The sequence below is a fragment of the Sus scrofa genome, chromosome 11, assembly GCF_054392235.1.
Source record: "Sus scrofa isolate SSC_HxYL_T2T_F1_AM1 chromosome 11, Sscrofa_HxYL_maternal_Yorkshire_Landrace_v2.0, whole genome shotgun sequence".
NCBI lineage: Eukaryota > Metazoa > Chordata > Mammalia > Artiodactyla > Suidae > Sus > Sus scrofa.
The window spans coordinates 63,917,081-63,936,833 of record NC_139393.1 but is presented as its reverse complement, the minus strand read 5'-3'; the positions used below and the strand labels follow the sequence as shown (position 1 = coordinate 63,936,833).

Here is a 19,753-nt window from a genome sequence, read left to right as displayed (position 1 = left end):
GGCATATGGTGGTTCCAAGGCTAGGGGTCTAATCGGAGCTGTTGCTGCTGGCCTACGCCATAGCCAAAGCAACGCCAGATCCGAGCCACATCTGCAACCTACACCACAGCTCATGGCAACGCTGGGTCCTTAACTCACTGAGCAAGGCCTGGGATTGAACCCACAACCTCATGGTTCCTAGTCGGATTCGTTTCTGCTGCACCACGATGGGAACTCCTACTCTGTTTTTCTTGGCATTATTCAATAATGTTTGAAGAAAAAAAAAAGAATGTGTGAAGAAATATATGAGCAGGTAAATGAATCTCTGGGGAACCTGATTTATAACTTTATTGCTATAATGACAGTGACTATGGTTTCTGAATTTGTAATTAGGAATACATATTTTGAACTAAATCTTGAAACTAAGAAATGTGTGGTGTACTACTGCCTGAGACATACACTCAATTTAACTTTAATACCATGGCTGACAATGTAGCTTCCATTTTGTTAACTGATTTGTGGCTAAAAAACTAAAAACTCCTTACTTCTAACGTATGTGCATAATCTGTCTCTGTCTAGATTTAGGATTAAGTGGGAAGAAGTTAAATGTCGTTTAAGAGGGAAAAACAAGTCATTCACAATCCAAGAAATATTGCTTAATGTAGCTAAAGTGTTTTTTTGCATGAGTGCATTCAAACTCACACTATAATAAAAATGTAGAGTACAATTTTAAGTCTGCATGTGTTTTCTAACCTAAGGCAAGACAACATTTTTTAATACATTTTTTAATACACTCCAACCACTTTGGCTTTCAGAAAAGGACAAATTTCTGAGGATTTCCTCAAAAAAAAAAAAAGAAAATTTGATTCACATAATTAGAAGTTTATGTAAAGTTTTAAAAATATATTCATACATCTACTTATAAATTAAAAAAGTTACTGTATAAGAAGGATCATTTGTAGTTATTGCAAACACTTCTGTTTAAGGGAAGAGAGAATACTGGTAACATTGCAGATTAATAATACTCCTGCCACTGTCAAGCAAGCATGGATGTTACAAGCTCCAGTCTTCATGCATTAATGATACATATGAACACCAGGATAACTTGATGAAGGCCTTATATTTTGTCGCAGAATGAGTGCAATGACATCATGGAGCAACTGAGTTTTAAATTCAGGTATTATGCTGCCCTCCAAAAAAGGAAGCCTTTTATAAACAAGAATCTTTTGTGAAAAGCAAAGTATGTAATGCCGACTTACCTGGAGTTTTCTCTTTCCAGGAGGGATAGGTGGTACCACAGTTGGGAAAACAATCATTCTTCTCCTGAATATGGGCAATACTTCTTCAATCATTTCATGTGTCTTAAAAATAATATGCCTTAATTCTCCACTTGTCAGATGAGATGACTTGCATGTGGGAAGGTGGGTGGGAAGGGCTTGAAAAATACTGTACAGAGGAGTCCCGTATCAATATGAAACCAGAAATGCTGACATTACTCGGGGACCAACTTCATGAATTTGATTGTCAGCTCCTTGGAAAACGGAAATGGCTATAATCACTTTCATTCCATCAAAGAGGGCTCTCCTTCCCAGTCTTTCTTTGGCTGTAACTCCCTGGAGTCAGAGCTCATTATTTCACTGCATGAAAGGAAAAAAAATACTATATACACGGCCAAGGGCTATTCCACTGATGAAATAAAATTCATAACTTATAGCTAAATAAGAAAAAATTAAACATAAAACTCTCTACTTGGCCTTCCTTTCTCCCCTTTTCTAAGTATTGTGCTCCTGCATTAACTAGGCCCCCCACAGGAGATAACATTCCTTCATTATCTTGTAAAGGGTCACAATGACCTACCACTCACTCTGTATATTCAGATCTGGATTGTGTAAACTGGCAGTATGTTATTTGATGTATAACCTTGGGTCTCAGAAACTTATTTAACTATGCTTTTACCGCTAATGGGCCGAACACTCCTCAGAGCCAAAAGACGTCCTCTGGGTTATAATAAATAGGCAGGTTGAAAATTTTCCCTTTCTTTCTTAGATCAGCTGTTGATTAATTTTTTTAATCAACACACTAAAGTACTTTCTAAAATGACTCTGAAGTTTGCTCATTTCTCAAATGTATTTTTCTGATAAATATTATTACATTTTCTAAGAAAAAACATTTTAATTTAGATTTAGATTTGTCTAGGTGGCAGTATGATTCAGGTGTGTCTGTGTGCCTTTGTGTATGATGTCTTTTATTCTTGCAGAATATGTTATGGAGAGGATATTGCTAATAGCTGGTTTTATGGATGAAGTAACTAATGTTCATAGATATAACTTGTTTAAAACCAACTTTCTTCATATGTTTTGTAAGTTGTATTTCCAATTTAAACACAATCCTGGTAGTTATAAAGAATTCTCCCTCTTCCGTTTTATATACTTTTGACTAGTGTTTCAAATTTCATGGAGATGAGATCTGAAATGTTCTGTGAAGGAATTTTGATATTCAGAGACAAAATGTATTTATAATAAGATGCCAAAATCATTCAGGGAAGGAAACTACAAGTGTTAAATTAAAATTCAACCCTTTCCTTCCCAGGCAAAATTATTTGAATTCTTCTCTACCTCACAGAACACTTCAGACAGAGTGGTATCCTTCATGACAAAATTATGTTTATTTGCAATGATTTTGCGCATACTTATGCCAATTCCTACTTACTCATTGTTTTGTTCCCTGACAATACAAATTCATCGGCAAAAACCACACACACACATTTTAGCTATTTTTAAAATTTTCACCTAGGCAAAATCTTTGCCATTGTGTTAATCATTTCATTCCATGAGACTCAGTTGAAAAATATGCTATTACCTAAATCTAAAATATTTTCCATTCAAAATAATACCTTTTAAGCATTTTTATTTTTTCTTAAAGACCTTTCAGTATCTCATGAACTAAAACCTAAATAAGTTACTTCGAATAATGTGAATTTAGCATCATCTGGAAATACAAGTTCTCAGCTAGACCTCTGATTACTTATAAGTTAAACTTTCCGCCCTTGATAATTGCACATTTCCCAACTCTTTGAAATACTTTTCATTTTCTTTACTAATTTACTTATACTAATTTAATTTCACCTGAAATTTTACTACTGTAGGCATCCCTTCACTGACTATACCAAACCTCTAATATAGACTTCATTACACTCTACACTACTTATCCGACCCTATGCAAATTAAACTCATTTGCAATTTTTCCCCCCTAGTTCAATCGTGTGCTCCTTGAGAATAATTTGCTGTCTTCTTTGTTCGCCTTTGATTTCATAAAGTTATAAAAATGTTCAATATATAGCAGGTACCATTAACTATTGTCAATATGTGTGACAATTAATTGGAAACCATAAAGATGGCATGAATATAGTGTTCAGCATTAAATGTGTATATTCAGAAGTGTGTATATATATATACTCAAGTATACATATGTATATAAATATAATTTGCAACATAGTTCTTCAAATGACTTGGATTCAGTAGCATTGGCTTATACCCCTGGCCTACATTGTATTATTTTTCTCTGGTTTTCCTACATATTTAGCTTTTCCGAAATCCAGTTTTTTATCAGTAATATAATATTTACCTCTTCCATACTTTTTTTAAGGTTTCAATCAGACAGTATCTATAGTGTTTTTCCCAGAGTAAAGTAAAATTTTAGTAACTTTAGCCACTCTAAGAAATATGATTTATTTTACAATAAACAAAGAGGAAAGTAGCCCATAGTTATGAAAGTAAGTACATGGATAAGAATTTTAAAAGTAAAAAAAGTATATAACAGCTTAGATTATGTTTAAGCAGATTGAGACGATGCTTGGAATTGTTTTGTTTTATATTTTTTTGTTGTTGTTCTTTGTTTTTATTTCATCTTGCTTGTTTCCATTCCCGTATCTCTCTTTCCCCACTCTCTCATTTTCTTTAAAATCAGGGGAAAAAAAAAAGTTGATCCTGCAGGATATCTGAGGAATAAATTATTTGAACTCCGTGAATGACATAGAGAGACCTCCAGCTGATACGTGTGATTGCTCCAGGTGGAAAGCTTGATTACTCTCATGAAAAGAGTGAAAGGACAATAATGAGGGAATCACTTTCACAGACAGCCTATGACTCCCAGGTTTGCATACACAGTGTAATGAAAAAGGAAAAAAAAATACAGGAGACATTTTTCAGAATGAGAGTTGATTTGAAAAGAAGCCAAGATGGGTGGGGAAGTTAAAACAATGGAGTCACATCAGCATCCTGATCCAGTCACACTTTATTTCCCAGTGATATAGAGACCTGGAATATAAATTACATACTCTGTACACCATACCCACCTTAATATATTTTAGCTAAATTGATAATTTTCTTAGATGTTTCAAACAATGATCAAAAGTATAATTGTTCAAGTAAAAATCACTTGCCAATTTGTAGGTATGACTACTTTGGCTTATATATTAACTCTTCTTAAGTAGTTTAAGTCACTTAGATGAACATAATAGGCATGGAATATAGTGTGTGTGTGTGTGAGAGAGAGAGAAACTTAGTATCTTGATTTAGCTAATATATAGTATTAGAGAAGTATATATAAAATAGCTGCACAGTATCAAGTAAAAGGCCTAACGTAAACATACACTTAATTTTATTGCTTTTTAAATGGTATAAATAGCTCCAATTTATTACAAAAATAAAAAGAAATGCTGAGCGTTCCCGTTGTGGCTCAGCAGATTAAGGACTCAGTGTTGTCTCTGTGAGGATGCAGGTTTGATCCCTGGCCTCTGCCAGTGCATTAAGTTTCCAATGTTACTTCAAGATGTAATGGCAAAGAGTGTAGGCTGCAAATGCTACTTGGATCCAGTATTACCACAGCTGTGGCATAGGGCTTAGCTGCAGCTCTAATTCAACCCCTAGCCTGGGGAACTTCCATATGCTTTTTCTTTCTATTAAAAAAAAAAAAAAATGCTGAAAATGTTTACAGCACACAATTGTATTTTTAAACAGTTTATTACTTTAATGACTCCTTTTTTTAAGAGCCCACCTAAAAGAACAATCTAATGGATGACTTAGTGTAACTTTTTTTCCACATATTTATCATTTCTATATTAAATTTAGACTTCACCTTTGATAGAAAGATCAACTTCAGAAAGATGCTAAAGTTACTCTTTCTCATTGTAGAGTTGAATATTACCAGGGCAAGCTTGTTGAACCTCAGCCGACTTGTACATTAGGAAGCTAAATTGGCTAAAGCAGTTTAAGTCCTTAATAAACAAGCATTATTACTCTAGGATGAAATTTATTGTTCACTCATTTTTTTTCCTGTTACCCTTTGCACACATGTCTATTATGGCAGTTACTATAGTGTGTCTCAGTTATTTACATTTTTATCTACAAAAATATGATGAGCTCCCCAAGACTAGAACTATTTATGATCTGCTTCTTTATCCTCAGTGCTTATTATCTTACTATACAAGTACCCAGTTCAGAGTAACAGCTTAAGTAGATTATTCAATTGAGAAACTAATTTAGTACATTTCAGACAATAGATCTAAAGATTTTTTTAAAAGACAGTCAATGCATTCCTTTGTTTATAAGAGAATAATCCATGAGCATTTCTTTCATTACTTTCCTCATACGATTCCTATTTAGAAACTCAGAAATTCAAGAATGTTCCACACACCAATTGTGCTTATTTGATCCTGATGATAAGCAAAAAGCACTGTGTAAAACATTTTTGTCAGCATGAGGCTGTCTTTTTACAATTTGGCTGTATTAAGAGTTGTTTCTTTTTGAAATGGAAATTAACTCATTATTTATCAACTCTTGCAGAGTTCTACCTAATTCCAAAAGTTATATCAGTGATAATTTCAACTACAGGTTAAATCATGCTTATGAAACTATTTTCTTTAATGTTACCTTGTACAATACTTATTCATTTTGCCCTTGTGCATAATTACAGTTAGATTCTGGAAGTAAAAGAAATGCTCAAGTTTAGATTGTTTCCAGGCATCAAGTATGACTAAAATATTGATTAAAATCTATAGATGTCTAGTTAAGTTTAAAATTTACCAGGGAATATAGGTCATTTACACAACACATAAAACAGTGAGATATAAGTGTTATGTGTTGTAACCCTAAGGCAATAGATGTAAAAGACTGCATACCACTTCAGGAAAAGACGTTTAAAAAAAAAAAAAAAAGGATTGGATTTAGCTTTCTGACTGAGATAAATAAAAGCCTGGACAAAATACATGATTACACAGTTTTAATGACATTGGGCTCTGGTTAAGAAAGGGCAGTGAAGCAAAAAGGGGTGAGCCCTATCATTGCACATGGACAGATATCTTGAGATGGTTTGCTGACCACAGTATAGAAAGGGATGCATGAAAGGGAGCCCAGCTGAGTCCCAAATGAGGAGATTAAATGAAAGTCTGGGGTGACCAAGGTGGATAAAGTCACAAGGCAGAGTAATGAAGAGGAGAAGTATGCAAAGAGAAAGAAGTCTGAAGTCTGGAGATCCATAGATAGTCACCCTTCAGAGTTCAGGAGAGTACTTATCACACAATCATGTGAGGAAATCACACAAGACCAAGGGAAGAACATCTAAAATAATTAAAAAAGCATCATCTGTACTTGCAAAAGATTGAACAGCACATATTCCTGTCATCCAAAATAGCATGACATATAATTCAATGCACATTGGGTAGAATGTTAAGACTTAGCCTACACAGTAACTCCTTCTCTGGTATTGCCTAACAAAGCTTATGAGCAAGTCCCACTGGGGGAGAAAAACTCTTTCCACATAAACTTAAAATGCGTTACAGAGCAAATATGAAGACTATTTATGGTAAAACAAAGCATCCAGCAGCTGATAAGGTAATATTCACAGTGTCTGGCATCAAATAAACCCCTAGCAGTTATACAAAGAAGCAGAAAAATACAACCTATATTGAGGAGAAAAATTAATTTCTCAAATCTGACCAGAACTGACACAAATATTAGAATTAAACAAAGATTTTAAAAGTTATTCCAACTCTGTTCCATAAGTTCAATAAGTTAGAATTATTGTTATATAGGAGGGGCAGAGATATGAAACAAAACAATTGAGTCAGACTTAGGGATCAGGATGATAATGTTCAAGATTTTACATACATACATATACACACATATGCATGTGTGTAGATATATATGTATCTATATATATATTATATGGGATTAATGAAAGAAAAAATGTGTAGTGGAAAGTGAAAAACAGCAATAGAAACTATCCAAGATGAAACACAAAAAGGAAAATAAAAAGGCAGAAAAAAATGAACAGAGCATCAGTAAACTGTGGAACAACTTTAAGAAGCCTAACGTATGGGTAATTGGAGTCCCCAAAGGAAAGGGAGTATGAAGAGAAAAAAAAATTAAGACATGATGACAAATAATCCAAATTTGGGAAACTAATATAAATCCACATGTCTAAGAAATTCAGAGAACTACAAGCAATAGAAACATAAAGAAAGGTACTCTAAGTCACTCCATAACCTAAAGAGATAATACATGGAATTAGAGGGACATTACAGTCATTGGAAAAATGCTTGTATATAGTTATCAGTTCTAGGCAAATTTTTAACATATTATTTTCACTGAGCCAGTTAGTGCAAAAGAATAATACTTTCAGCTCTCTTGTTCAGATCTGATCCTCACTAAAGTTGTAAATTGTGAGAAACACACAGATTTGTTTTCTTGGAAAAATATATTGGATTCCTGCTGACACACACATCCTCCCTAAAGATTCTACCTGAATAATCTCCAGATAAGTAATGACACAGAATCTTCTGATGACTCAATTTATGGGCTGTTGACTACAGTTATTATTGCTCTGCAGTCTGTAGGCTGTGTTTAAATTTCTAGTGGTGGTGTTGTGGTTGTCATTTTTCAGACACTCTGGGAGACGTACTTTCAATGGATTAAGTAGGATGTTGGATATTAAACAGTAGAGTTACTGAATGCTGTATTTCCAATAGCCAAGATAGTATATTGTGAAGATAGTCTCCTTGGTGTGAAGAAAGTAGATTTTAACTTATTTCTCCAAACATTCAGAAATATTTGTCAGAATTCCTAGGCTATATAGCTTATTGTCATCCTCTGCATAGCCTTTGGTTTGATACTTGGTTGGTTGAATCTGCAGATTCAGAATCCGCAGATAGAGAGGGCTCCATGTACCATATCATTCTGTATAAAAGATTTGAGCATCCACAGGTCTTAGTATCTGTGGGGGTCCTAGAACCAATTCCCTGTGTATACTGAGGGACAACTTTACGTCAAATGTGATTGTGAATATAATTTATTTAAAGAACGTAAAAATAAATTTGATGGTTTCAAGGAAGATGGGTCATGATGTTATAGGTAACTGCTTTCCAAAGTTAGCACAAGAGACATTTATCAGTAGGTTATGGTATATTCTTCAAACAAATAAATATTTAGTGAGAGAATATATACAACTGAGAGACTCATACACAATAATCTTTGATTCAGACCAAACTCCTAAATTGTACTAATGCTACAAATATTTCTTGGCAATTATATCTACGGTGGTTTTATTAGCCCTGGTTCAGGTGTTCCAATTGTTCTGTGGGATGTTAGGAGCTGGCCTTGCCCTGCTTAGAGAATCCGAGATAACATACCTAGAATTTCATCATCATAATTAAAACTGTTAATTTAACTATGGACAACAGAGGGAGAAATTCCCCATGACAAAAAGTCGGCTTAAAGAGAAGATAAAGCATTATTTCAATAGACTCATCGAATTATGATTCTAATGGAACATCATATTCATCAACAAGCTATGAGTACTCTTGCTTCATTACCCAGAAAGGATTATAGATATTATAGGAGTTAGGGAACCCAATATTTTAAGAAATGGCTGCAGTGGGGGAATGTGCTTAAGAGTTGGGCCCAAAAAATAAGTTTATGGTAAATTTATGACAAGCCTAAGTTATGGCAGAATGGCAGTATATATTGTAGATTTGATCATTGTTCACCAACTTTCCAGGTATGATAGACTGAAAGGGAATTTACCTTTCTTTATGGCACAAATACTTGTGGATTAAAAGAAACAACAATGAGTAGTACCAACAAAAGCACAGGAGAACAGTGTCCCATAACGGCATCTGAATGCTATGGCCTTCAATACCTTTACCAAGGCATTGAGGTACAGTTATGTTCAAAACTCAAACGGAATCCAGAATTTACTAAGAATGACTTATATTCATTCTTGTTGGTTATGAAAAATATCAAGACACATGAAAAAATATTTGCAGAAGATATGAAGAACAATGTAATAATTGTAACTGTTGGCTTATCAAGCATTAATTTAAAATTCCTTATCAAGCATTAATTTAAAATTATTTTAAATTTCCTTAATTAATTTAAATTTCCTATTTGTTATAATAAAGAATTTTTACATTTATTTATCACATGAAATAAAAATCATGTAAAATGTATATTTGGAAGCTGGCTTGAAGCTACTGATTGACAAAATGCCTATGCATAGTAACAAAAAGAAAGTAAATATATTCTTAGAAGGATTATACATTTTCTTAAGTGCCCCCATCAACATAAGATAATGGGAGAAAGTAATAATTAAGCTGGTAAAAAAAAATGTCAGAAGTTCTGTGAAAAGAATGTTAGAAGTCTATGATTTTGATTAGTGTGTTCTGAGAAGACTCTACTCTCCACCGCATAATTCAAATCTTGGTGGTCATTAGGATGATTGTTTCAGGTAGAACTTGCAGAAAAATAATTTTAGCTACCTGGAAAATATTTAGTGAGGTGATACTGACTGAGGTCAGAGGGTGAGGTGTGTAAGAAGAAGTTATATTTGCTAGATATACTGATAATATTCAGAATTTGAGAAATAAATGTACAAAGAATTAGTGGGAGTTCCCTGCAGGCTCAGTGGGTTAAGGCTCCAGTATTGTCACTGCTGTGGCTCTTGTTACTGCTGCGGTGAGGGTTCTATTCCTGGCCCAGAACTTCTGTATACCATGGGTACAGAGGGGAAAAAAAATTAGTAAAGATGAAACAAGAGAAATAAAGGAGATGGGAAGTTTAAAGATGCAAAATGACTTAAATAATAGAAGGATAGGTGTTAGCTCTTCTCTAAATGTTTGATAGAATTCTCCCATTAAGCCATCTGGTTATGGACTTTTTTTTGTTGGAAGTTTTTTAACCACAGTTTCACTTTCAGGACTTGTGATGGGTCCATTCATCTTTTCTATTTTTGTCTTGGTTTAATCTTGGAAGATTGTACTTTTCTAAGAATTTGTCCATTTCTTCTAGTTTGTCCATTTCATTGGCATATGGTTGCATGTAGTAGTCTCTTATGATCCTTTGTATTTCTCTGATGTCCACTGTAACTTCTTTTTTTGTTTCTAATTTTATTGATTTGAGTCCTCTTTTTTCTCGATAAGTCTGGCTAAGGGTTTATCAATTGTGTTGATCTTTTCAAAGAACAAGCTTTTAGTTTTATTGATCTTTTTTATGGTTTTCTTCATTTCTATTTCATTGATTTCTGCTCTGATCTTTATGAATTCTTTCCTTCTGCTAACTTTAGGTCTTGTCTGTTCTCTCTCTAGCTGCTTTAGAGGTAAAGTTAGCTTGTTTATTTGAGCTTTTTCTTGTTTCCTGAGATAGGCTCATATTGCTATAAACTTCCCTCTTAGAACTGCTTTTGCTGCATCCATAGGTTTTGGAGTGTTGTAAGAGAATTGGACTTTTTTTTTTTTTTTTTTTTTTTCGTCTTTTTAGGGCCTCACCCACAGCATTTGGAAGTTCCCAAGCTAAGAGTAAAATCAGGGCTGCAGCTGCTGGCCTACACCACAGCCACAGCAACATGGAATCTGAGCTGTGACTGTGACCTACACCACAGCTCACAGTAATGCTGGATTCTTTAACCCACTGAGCAAGGCATGGGATCAAACACTTATCCCCATGGCTAGTAGCTAGGTTCATTACCACTGAGCCACAACAGGAACCCCGAGAATTGAACAATTTTTAGACAATGCATTTGCCCTTCCAATAATTATAGAAATTATGGAAAGTAATTTAAATTAAGAAAATTCTTAAATTACTGCATTGGAAGATTGGTAAGTGTTATGTTCAAATATAGAAATTTTTAAGAATTGCTGGATGGATAGAATTTGAATGAGACCAGGCTGAAGAAGGAGACTTAAGGACAAAACACTAATAAGAAAAATAATCTTTAAGAGAGTATCAACTGCACATTTTCTACCCTACTTGGAATATTGTAAGTAAGGAGTAAAGCATACCTAAATTTTCCTAAAGTGTACTACCACAAAACTATACAAGGCTATATTTTCAGTGAGCTCCAAGGGCATGAAAATTTACAATTGAAAAGCTAATGAACTTTATAAAGGATACTAAAACAATAAGAAATATTTCAGACACAATACAAACATTAAGGGGGGGATAGAGTATTTAGGAAAAAGTTTATATTGAAGATCAAGATACAAGCAAAATCCCAATTGAATTTCTATTTTCAGGCTAAGGCAGTACTCAGAGGACTCTCAATGATGTAGGATTCTGCTGGCCTTAAAAAAAAAATATGATGTTTCCTTATTTTCACAGGAATCAACCATTCTCCCCAAATGACAAGAATAAAACACAATGATATAGGCTATGTTTTTGGAGAAACTAAAGGACATCTTAATCTGCGAGCAAAGATGCATAAAAAAAGTCTATTAATGGCTTTGGCAGTCACACAGCATGTTAAATAAATAGAGAGAGAAGGTCCAACAGATGCGTTTCATGGAAAAAGGCAAGCAGATCAAACTTCCACAGGGAAACAGCACATCCTAAGAAATAAACTCAGCCGAATTTTGTGCACAACATTGGGTACTAGATATATTAACTCTTCTGTAATCCCTTTGACAAAGAAGGAGAGAGGAAGAGAGAAAAGAGGAGGGAATGTGGGAGAAAGTAAAAGAAAGCTGAGTGTGCATAAGCCATCAAATAGGCAAGAGGCATTAACTGAAATTTGTTTATCAAAATATCTGTGTGTGCTGGATTGTTTCTATTCATCTTATTTATGCCCTTGCACCACAGAATATGGCTGAAAATGATGCTGTCCAGAATCCCATAAAAGTAGGGTTTCAGATTAGATAAATAAATTTTAGGCAAAATTTAAGATGAGAGAGAAGATATTTATTTATTTATTTAATATTGTCTTTTTAGGGCTGCACCCATGGCATATGGAGGTTCCCAGGCTATGGGTCAAACGGAGCTGTAGCTGTCAGCCAATGGTACAGCATCAGCAAGGCAGGATACAAGCTGCTTCTGCGATCTACACCATAGCTTGAGGCAACATTAGATCCTTAACCCCCTGAGAAAGGCCAGGGATTGAACCTGCATCCTCATGGATACTAGTCAGATTTGTTTCCACAGAGCCACAGGGAACTCTGAGAAGACATTTATTTATTTTTTGCTTTTGTTGCCCTTTCCTGGAGAGACATATCCAAAAACCAAAAAGCTTTGCACAAGGAAGGAAACCATCAACAGAATGAAAATGCAATCTGCTGCATGGAAGATGATACTTGCAAATAATACATCTGATAAGCAGTTGATATTGAAAGTATATTAAAATTTTTTTAAAAGTGTACAACTCAATATCAAATAAATAAATAACCCAATTATAAATGGGCAGACATTTTCCCAAAGACATACAAATGACCAACAGGTACATAAAAAGTTACTTAACATTACCAATCAAAACTGCCATGAGACACCACCTTACACCTTTCAGAATGGCTATTATCAAAAAGACAAGTGTTGTCAAGGATGTGGAACAAAGGGAATCCTATTGCACTGTTGGTGGGAATGTAACTTAGTGCAGCCAGTATGGAAAACATTATGGAGGTTTTATGATCCTACAGATAAATACCCAGCAATTCCGCTTCTGGGTATTTATCTGTAGGAAACCAAAGCACTAATATGAAAAGGTATATGAACCAATACATTCATTGCTGCAAAATTTATGGTGGCCAAGATATATAAGCAACCCAAATGCTCATATCACTAGATAATTGGCTAAAGAAGATATACTCTCTGTAAACTGTGGAATATTACTCAGTTATAAAAAAAAAAAAACAAAATCTTGCCATTTGTGGCAACATGAATGGACCTGGAGTGTATAATTCTATGTGTTGTAAATCAGACAAAGAAAGACAAATACTGTGTGATTTCAATTATATGTGGAATCTAGGAAATAAAAAAAATTAACAACATAAAACAGAAACAGACTTATAGATACAGAGAACAAATGAGTGGTTGCCATAGGCGTGGGGGTTGAGAGGAAGGGTGAAAAAGTTGAAGGGGACTAAGGTACAAATTTCCAGCTATAAAATAAATAAGTCTCAGGGGTATAATGTACAGCATAGGAAATATAGTCAATATTGTAATAATTCTGTATATAACAGATGATAATGACTATTCTGTTCGTTTTATAATGTATAAAACATTGAATCACTATGTTCTACAACTGAAACTAATATACTCTAGGTCAATTATAATTCAATACAATGGCTAATTTCTTTAAAAAAGAATATAATTTCCAGCTGCAGTTATGGGAAGATGCATAGTCACTAAGCTAGATAACATATCGGTTTCTGGTTCCTGTGACTGAGTGGTTTCATTGCTGCAGGTAGGATAGTCACTGACTATGGGTTCCAAAAATTTAGGCACTTTCTGAATACCTAGAAAATTTTTATTCACGCTTTCAATGATTGTATAAGATCCTCTAATTCAACTATTATTTACCTCAAGTGAATCATGCTTCCTGCTAAAACATCATTGGTATTGTATTTAGTATCAGGATTTGGCACTGAGAAACAGACTCAAAAGCTCACGACCTGATATTAGTTTATCTTATATGGTTAGGAGTGAAGTGCATGTTTGTGTGTGTTTCCTTCCAACTCTAGGTAATAGAAAACCACTAGCCCACAGCACAGAGGAACAAGGTACTAACATTAGTACCTTTACTTGGAATGTAAATAAATCTCCAAGGGGAGGGGAGAGAGGAAGTCCTCCAGCTTCACCTCACTAGATTGCAAGTAACAAGTTCCTGGGGAAGTAAGTCTATACATTATTTCCAAGCAATTCTCAATGTCTAGCTTCTAGGGCACATTTGCTATACAATCAATCTGTAACCAAGTCTGCCAGTACTCTTTACACCAAAATCCTAGACCTGGAAAAGATGTGAAAACATTCACAGAAAATTGCTTCCCACCCACCAACTTTTAGGAAAAAATGGTGTTTTGAGAAAAGACCAAGTTCAAACTGAAGCCTGAAGTTACAGATTTAAATTATAACATGTTTGACTGCTTTCTGTGATGCTTTCTTTTAATGATCACCTAGACAAAGTAAATTATAGGGTTAATCTAAAGGTTGAGTTTCACCGGTGATTGAGGAAAGGAAGACAAGGGAGTTTATGTAACTGCAGCTAAATGACTGCTGGTTACAAGTCACTGATTTTTTTAGTCTGGGCATAGAGAAAAAAACAGGATAATGTTAATTTTGAGGAAAAAAAAGGTTGGAATCAAAAAGTAATGTATATTATGAACACCTAGAAAATTTTTATTCTAGTGATACAATTCGATGAAGTGGCCTAGAAAAGTAAACTGATCTAGTGATACAATTCGATGAAGTGGCCTAGAAAAGTAAACTGATACCAGTGTGCTGATAGTGACTTGAGAGAAATAGAGTAAAAAGAGTGAGATATTTCAAAGTGTACTATTATAGATAGTTTAATTCATTTTATGACAAGATGTACAGCAGGGCTATGAAAAAATTGGTGAAATGAACAGAAGAAATAGTGACCAGTTAAATGAGCAATAAGAAAAAGAATGACTGATCCAAATACATGATTGACATTACAGTGGAAATAACCAGTTTGTGGGTGAATTTTGAATGGAGATGATTGTGTTTGGACAGGGTGGTCAGAACTTCTACAGAAGCCAAAAAATCTGGTTGAATTGCATGATGGAATTCATTGAGACTGTAGTGTACTGGACCTCCAGGTTCAGTTGTGAGGGTTTTTCCTCAAATTTCACATAAGGGAGTTAAAAAGACTGTTAAGTCAAGGTGAGGTCTGTATAGTGGTGGCTTCTAGGTTTTTAAAATAAACTGCTTGATCCTCAGCTTCTTAAAAATGTGCCTTATAACAGAATCAGTATTTGGGAGTTAACCAAGTCTCCATTGGACATATTTTCAAAGATTTTCACAAATCCTTTGATTACCATAGTATTTTTCCAGTTTTACAGAGGAAGAAAAAAAGGTGCTTAAATATTTGAATGGAAGAAACACCCCCATGGTTAAATCACAGTGTGCTTCTAACTAGAGGCCTAGTGGGACATGTTTTAATGAGTTTGTGGTGTAACCTAATGGTTGATATACGGAGAAATCAAATCTATAAGTTAGAAGTTATAATTTTTTAAAAATAAAAATTGCATAGTTTAAAATATTATGAATAGTAACTTCAATTGAAAATAGGAATACAATGGGAATTTCCATTGTTGCACAGCAGAAATGAATCTTTTTTCCATGAGGATGCAGGTTCCATCCCTGGCCTCACTCAATGCTGGATTGGGGATCCGGCATTATTGTGGCTGTGGGTAGGTTGGCAGCTGCAGTTCTGATTTGACCCTTAGCCCAGGAACTTCCATATGCCATGGGTGTGGCCCTAAAAAGCCAAAAAAGAGGGAGAGAGAGAGAAACAAAAAGAAAGAAAAAAATTAGGAATATAAAATTCAAATAGTTTCTTCATTATGCTTATACTATTACTTCTAAAGAGATCAAGAAGAACCATTAACATTCTTGCCTCTGAAGAAAGTGTATTGATATGTCATGGGAATCTATTATTTCATAATAATTTCTACTCCTTTATGTTACTAGATACATATATCGTGTATGTGAGTGTGTGTGTGGTTTATTCACTTAAAGGCACTATGCAAATACATATTAATTTAAATTCTTCATAACCTATAAACAACATATATCTTAAGATATAAAGTTGTGAAATGAGGAAAATATGAATGATTCAAAATACATTTACACATTTTTAACATTAATTTTTATTACAACAGTGATTAATTTGAATTATGCCTCTCAGACTTTAAGGAAAACTCATAGTGAACTCACTTGCAATTCTTGTACAAAACAACTCAAAAGTTGATAAAAAGATTCCAGATGAAATTCCTATGTGATCTGCCAGCACGCAGTGTGAAAGAGCATTAGTGTCATTTATATGAAAAGTCTTTCAAGTCAATGACAGAACTAGGCCAGAAGCAATGAGAATAAATTACGTAGTAGAGGTTGTTCAATGGCCATCTGAAACCACAGTAGAAAAGCTGCTAGCAGTTATTTTCTATTTTACATGGACTAATAGGAACAAAATCTACCACTCATATCTTGAGGATGGAAAACTGTCATATTTGTACTTTTAATCTGTCAACATTTATGAAGACAAAAATATATTTCATTTACTTTAGTTGATATAAATAAAAGTTTCAAATAACTTAGATTACAATTTATTTGAAATAGTGAAAACCAATGCCTAGAACCATGAATGGCTGAGATGGTATACAATATGCTTAAATTTTTTCAATTGTTTATTCTATTGAATGGTTCTAAATTTGGCATCAAAATGTATCAATTGTTTTATCATTAAATATATTGGTAGGTAGATAGGTAGAGAGATATACAGGTGGGTAGATAGATGGACATGGACATAGACATATATATGTCTGGATCTAATCCAACACTGAAATGGTCTACCTCAAAACTCATTTAGCTTCCCTATATATCTATTCCATATATATTACCCTTTTTCCTTAATAAAAATCCCCTTTTCAGGGAGCTCTTTATATCAGGATTATCCTAGTCCTTATGCTTCATCCCAACAAATTAATTCTAACCTTACGTAATTTCTCAATTATGTATTTATAACACCATTTCTCCTTAATTGTTGTAACTGAGTTAGAATTGAATGTATATTTTCATTAACTGATCCTCTAGCTCAGATTCACAAAAATCTCTCTACCCCACTCTCTTTCCTTTTTGATTAGGCATCCATAACTATTATTCACTATTAGCAGTTTATATTTATCTCACATATTTTTACGTTTTTCTGCCCTAATGACCTTCACTTTTCTTTAGTACCAGAGTATTTTCAGGATTTGTTTTAGTTATAAATTGCATTGTAATAGCACTCTGTTTGAAAACTGGTTTCTATTTTTGGCTTTAAGATTATCAATTAAATATTTTAAAACTAATAGTGGCCACCATTCTATTAAGTGTGTAGATGTTTTTTCCTAAAAAATGCAACATAGCAAAGCAGATCACACTCTGCCAATTACTTATGATCCATGATCCATATGCATTTCATATGGCCTATGAAAATATTTTCAGAAAAGTTTATGAAATGTACACAAATTTTTTTTGCTTGCTGTTATTCAAAAATACCTTTTTTTTTTTTTAGGGCTGCATCCAACAACATATGGAGGTTCACAGGCTAAGGAGCGAATGGAGCTACAGCTGCCGGCCTACACCAACCACCATAGCGATGCCAGATCTGAGCCACATCTGTGACCTACACCACAGCTCATGGCAATGCTAGATCCTTAACCCACTGAGGCCAGGGACTGAACCTGTGTCCTCAAGGATACTAGTCAGATTCATTTCCACTGAGCCACACTGGGAACTCCTCAAAAACATCATTTTGATTTATGTCAATGCCTTTTCTAGTACACGTAATGAGTTTTATGCATTTTATTTATATACTTTTGCCTCCCTTGATTATGAGCCAAATAAGGCTACTAAATAACCATGAAACTTAAAACAAACAAAAAACTGAAATTATATCATGACATTATTCATTTCCTTTGTATCTCATTCTTCTGTGATTTCCCCCAGTTTTACTGAAATAATTTGCATACAATGTTGTATAATTTTAAGGTAATTTGATACAAGTATACACTGTGAAATAGTTACCACACCAATGTTTGTTAACATATCCATCACTTCACATAATTACCCTGTGTGTGTGTATGTGTGTGTGGTAAGAACATCCTAGACCTATTCTCAGCAACTATCAAGTATATAATAGAGTACTGTTAACTATAGTCACCATTCTATACAATAGACCCTAAAACTTATTTATATTGCAACTGGAAATCTGTATTTTTCTGACCAAAATTTCCTCATTTCTCCATATTCCAGACTCTAGCAACCAGTCATCTGCTCTGCATCTATGAGTTTTGGGCTATTTTTAGGTTACCCATAAGAGGGTCATATATTGTTTGTCTTCTTCTATCTAACTTATGCCCTCAAGGTTTATCCATGTTCTGCAAATGGCAGGAATTCCTTCCATGAATAACTTTTTGATGAACCTCCATATTTTTTCATAGTAATTGCACCAATTTACATTCCCATCAACAGGACACAGGTTTTCCCTTTTCTTTATATTTTTTGCCAACACATATCTTTTTGATAATAGTCATTCTAATGGGTATCATGTGAGGACATATTTCATTGTGGCTTTCATTTGCATTTCCTTGATGATTACTGATATTGAGCATCTTTGCATGTACCTCTTGAATGATGGCACTACCAACTCTACTAGCCAAGGACCTGTCCAGTATATTAAAAGTTACTTTTCTCACTTATCCAGAATATACTTGAAATTAACACAGGCAATGCTGAGGCTTATGATGTTGCAAGAAACATGAGTTCCTTTATTTATTAGAAAGTACATTAAACTCAGTACAAATGATCTCTAATGTACTATTATAACAAGTGGTCTGCCTTAGTTTGTGGTTCATGCATTTATTTTAGTGAACCACTTACCCAAACCTACAATATTGGGTCTCTGACTCCTAGAAATTTTTTTTGTCCAGAAAAAGTTAATGTTTTAAAATAAAACACAACTTTGCCTGAGTAAAAGACTAAATAAAAATATTTTAATTTAATTTTATTTATCATATGGAAAGTGGGAATTTTCTCTTGGTCCTAAAATGTCATAATTTATATATCTGAATATCTAAGATTTATGAATTTTTATCATTTAATTTTGTTTTCAGAAAATGCCACATTGGTTCCCAAGGCCACTAACACTGAAAAATCCCAAGATTGGTAAACTTTTAAAACTGTCTTAGAAAAGGGAAGAAAAGGGTTCTCTCCATATATTCTACTGTACCATCCTCAAAACAACAACAAAATGTTATATCCAATTGAAGTAATTTAACAGTTACTTATTAAATACTGGATGCATGCCAACTGCGGTATTAAGTATACAAATACAAACAGATATAATTTGTATCTTCAAGTAGCTCACGTTCTTCCAAGGGATGTAAGACATGCAAACTATTAATTATAAAGCAATCTGAAAGTGTCTTTGTTACTAGGTTAACAAAGTTTTATGTAAGTCTGCCTAGTGGAATTTATCACTTGGTCATATATGAGTTATTGAGTCAAATAAATAATCTACTTTTTTCATTTTTCACAATTAAATTTAATTAGATGACTATTTTTAAAATCTGACCAAAGTATTCACAACTAAAATGCCATATTTAGGTAATTTATAAATTTATTTTTTTCTATATGCAAATTGCTACAGTTATTTATTATATTCAGAATGAGAATCAGTAAGATATAGGAAACTTCTGCATATTCAGTTTTTGGTTTGTTTTTACCTTCTC

The 19,753-nt window shown here is 33.8% G+C and overlaps 1 protein-coding gene across 17 annotated transcripts in view; it reads right to left on the bottom strand.

Annotated features, from left to right (window-relative positions):
• LOC146398660 (uncharacterized) overlaps positions 1-19,753 on the bottom strand; it is a 519,413-nt gene that overhangs the window by 493,490 nt on the left and 6,170 nt on the right. For 10 of the 17 annotated variants that reach the window (XR_014820081.1, XR_014820076.1, XR_014820074.1 and 7 more), the window contains exon 2: positions 1,239-1,616. Coding sequence is in view for 1 of the 17 variants with exons in the window: in XM_084982483.1 (XP_084838609.1) it covers positions 1,239-1,331 (93 nt within the window). In the remaining 16 variants the exon portion in view is untranslated. Of the gene's footprint in view, positions 1-1,238; positions 1,855-19,753 lie in introns of those variants that run through there. The other 7 variants (XR_014820070.1, XR_014820071.1, XR_014820072.1 and 4 more) reach the window with 2 other exon arrangements.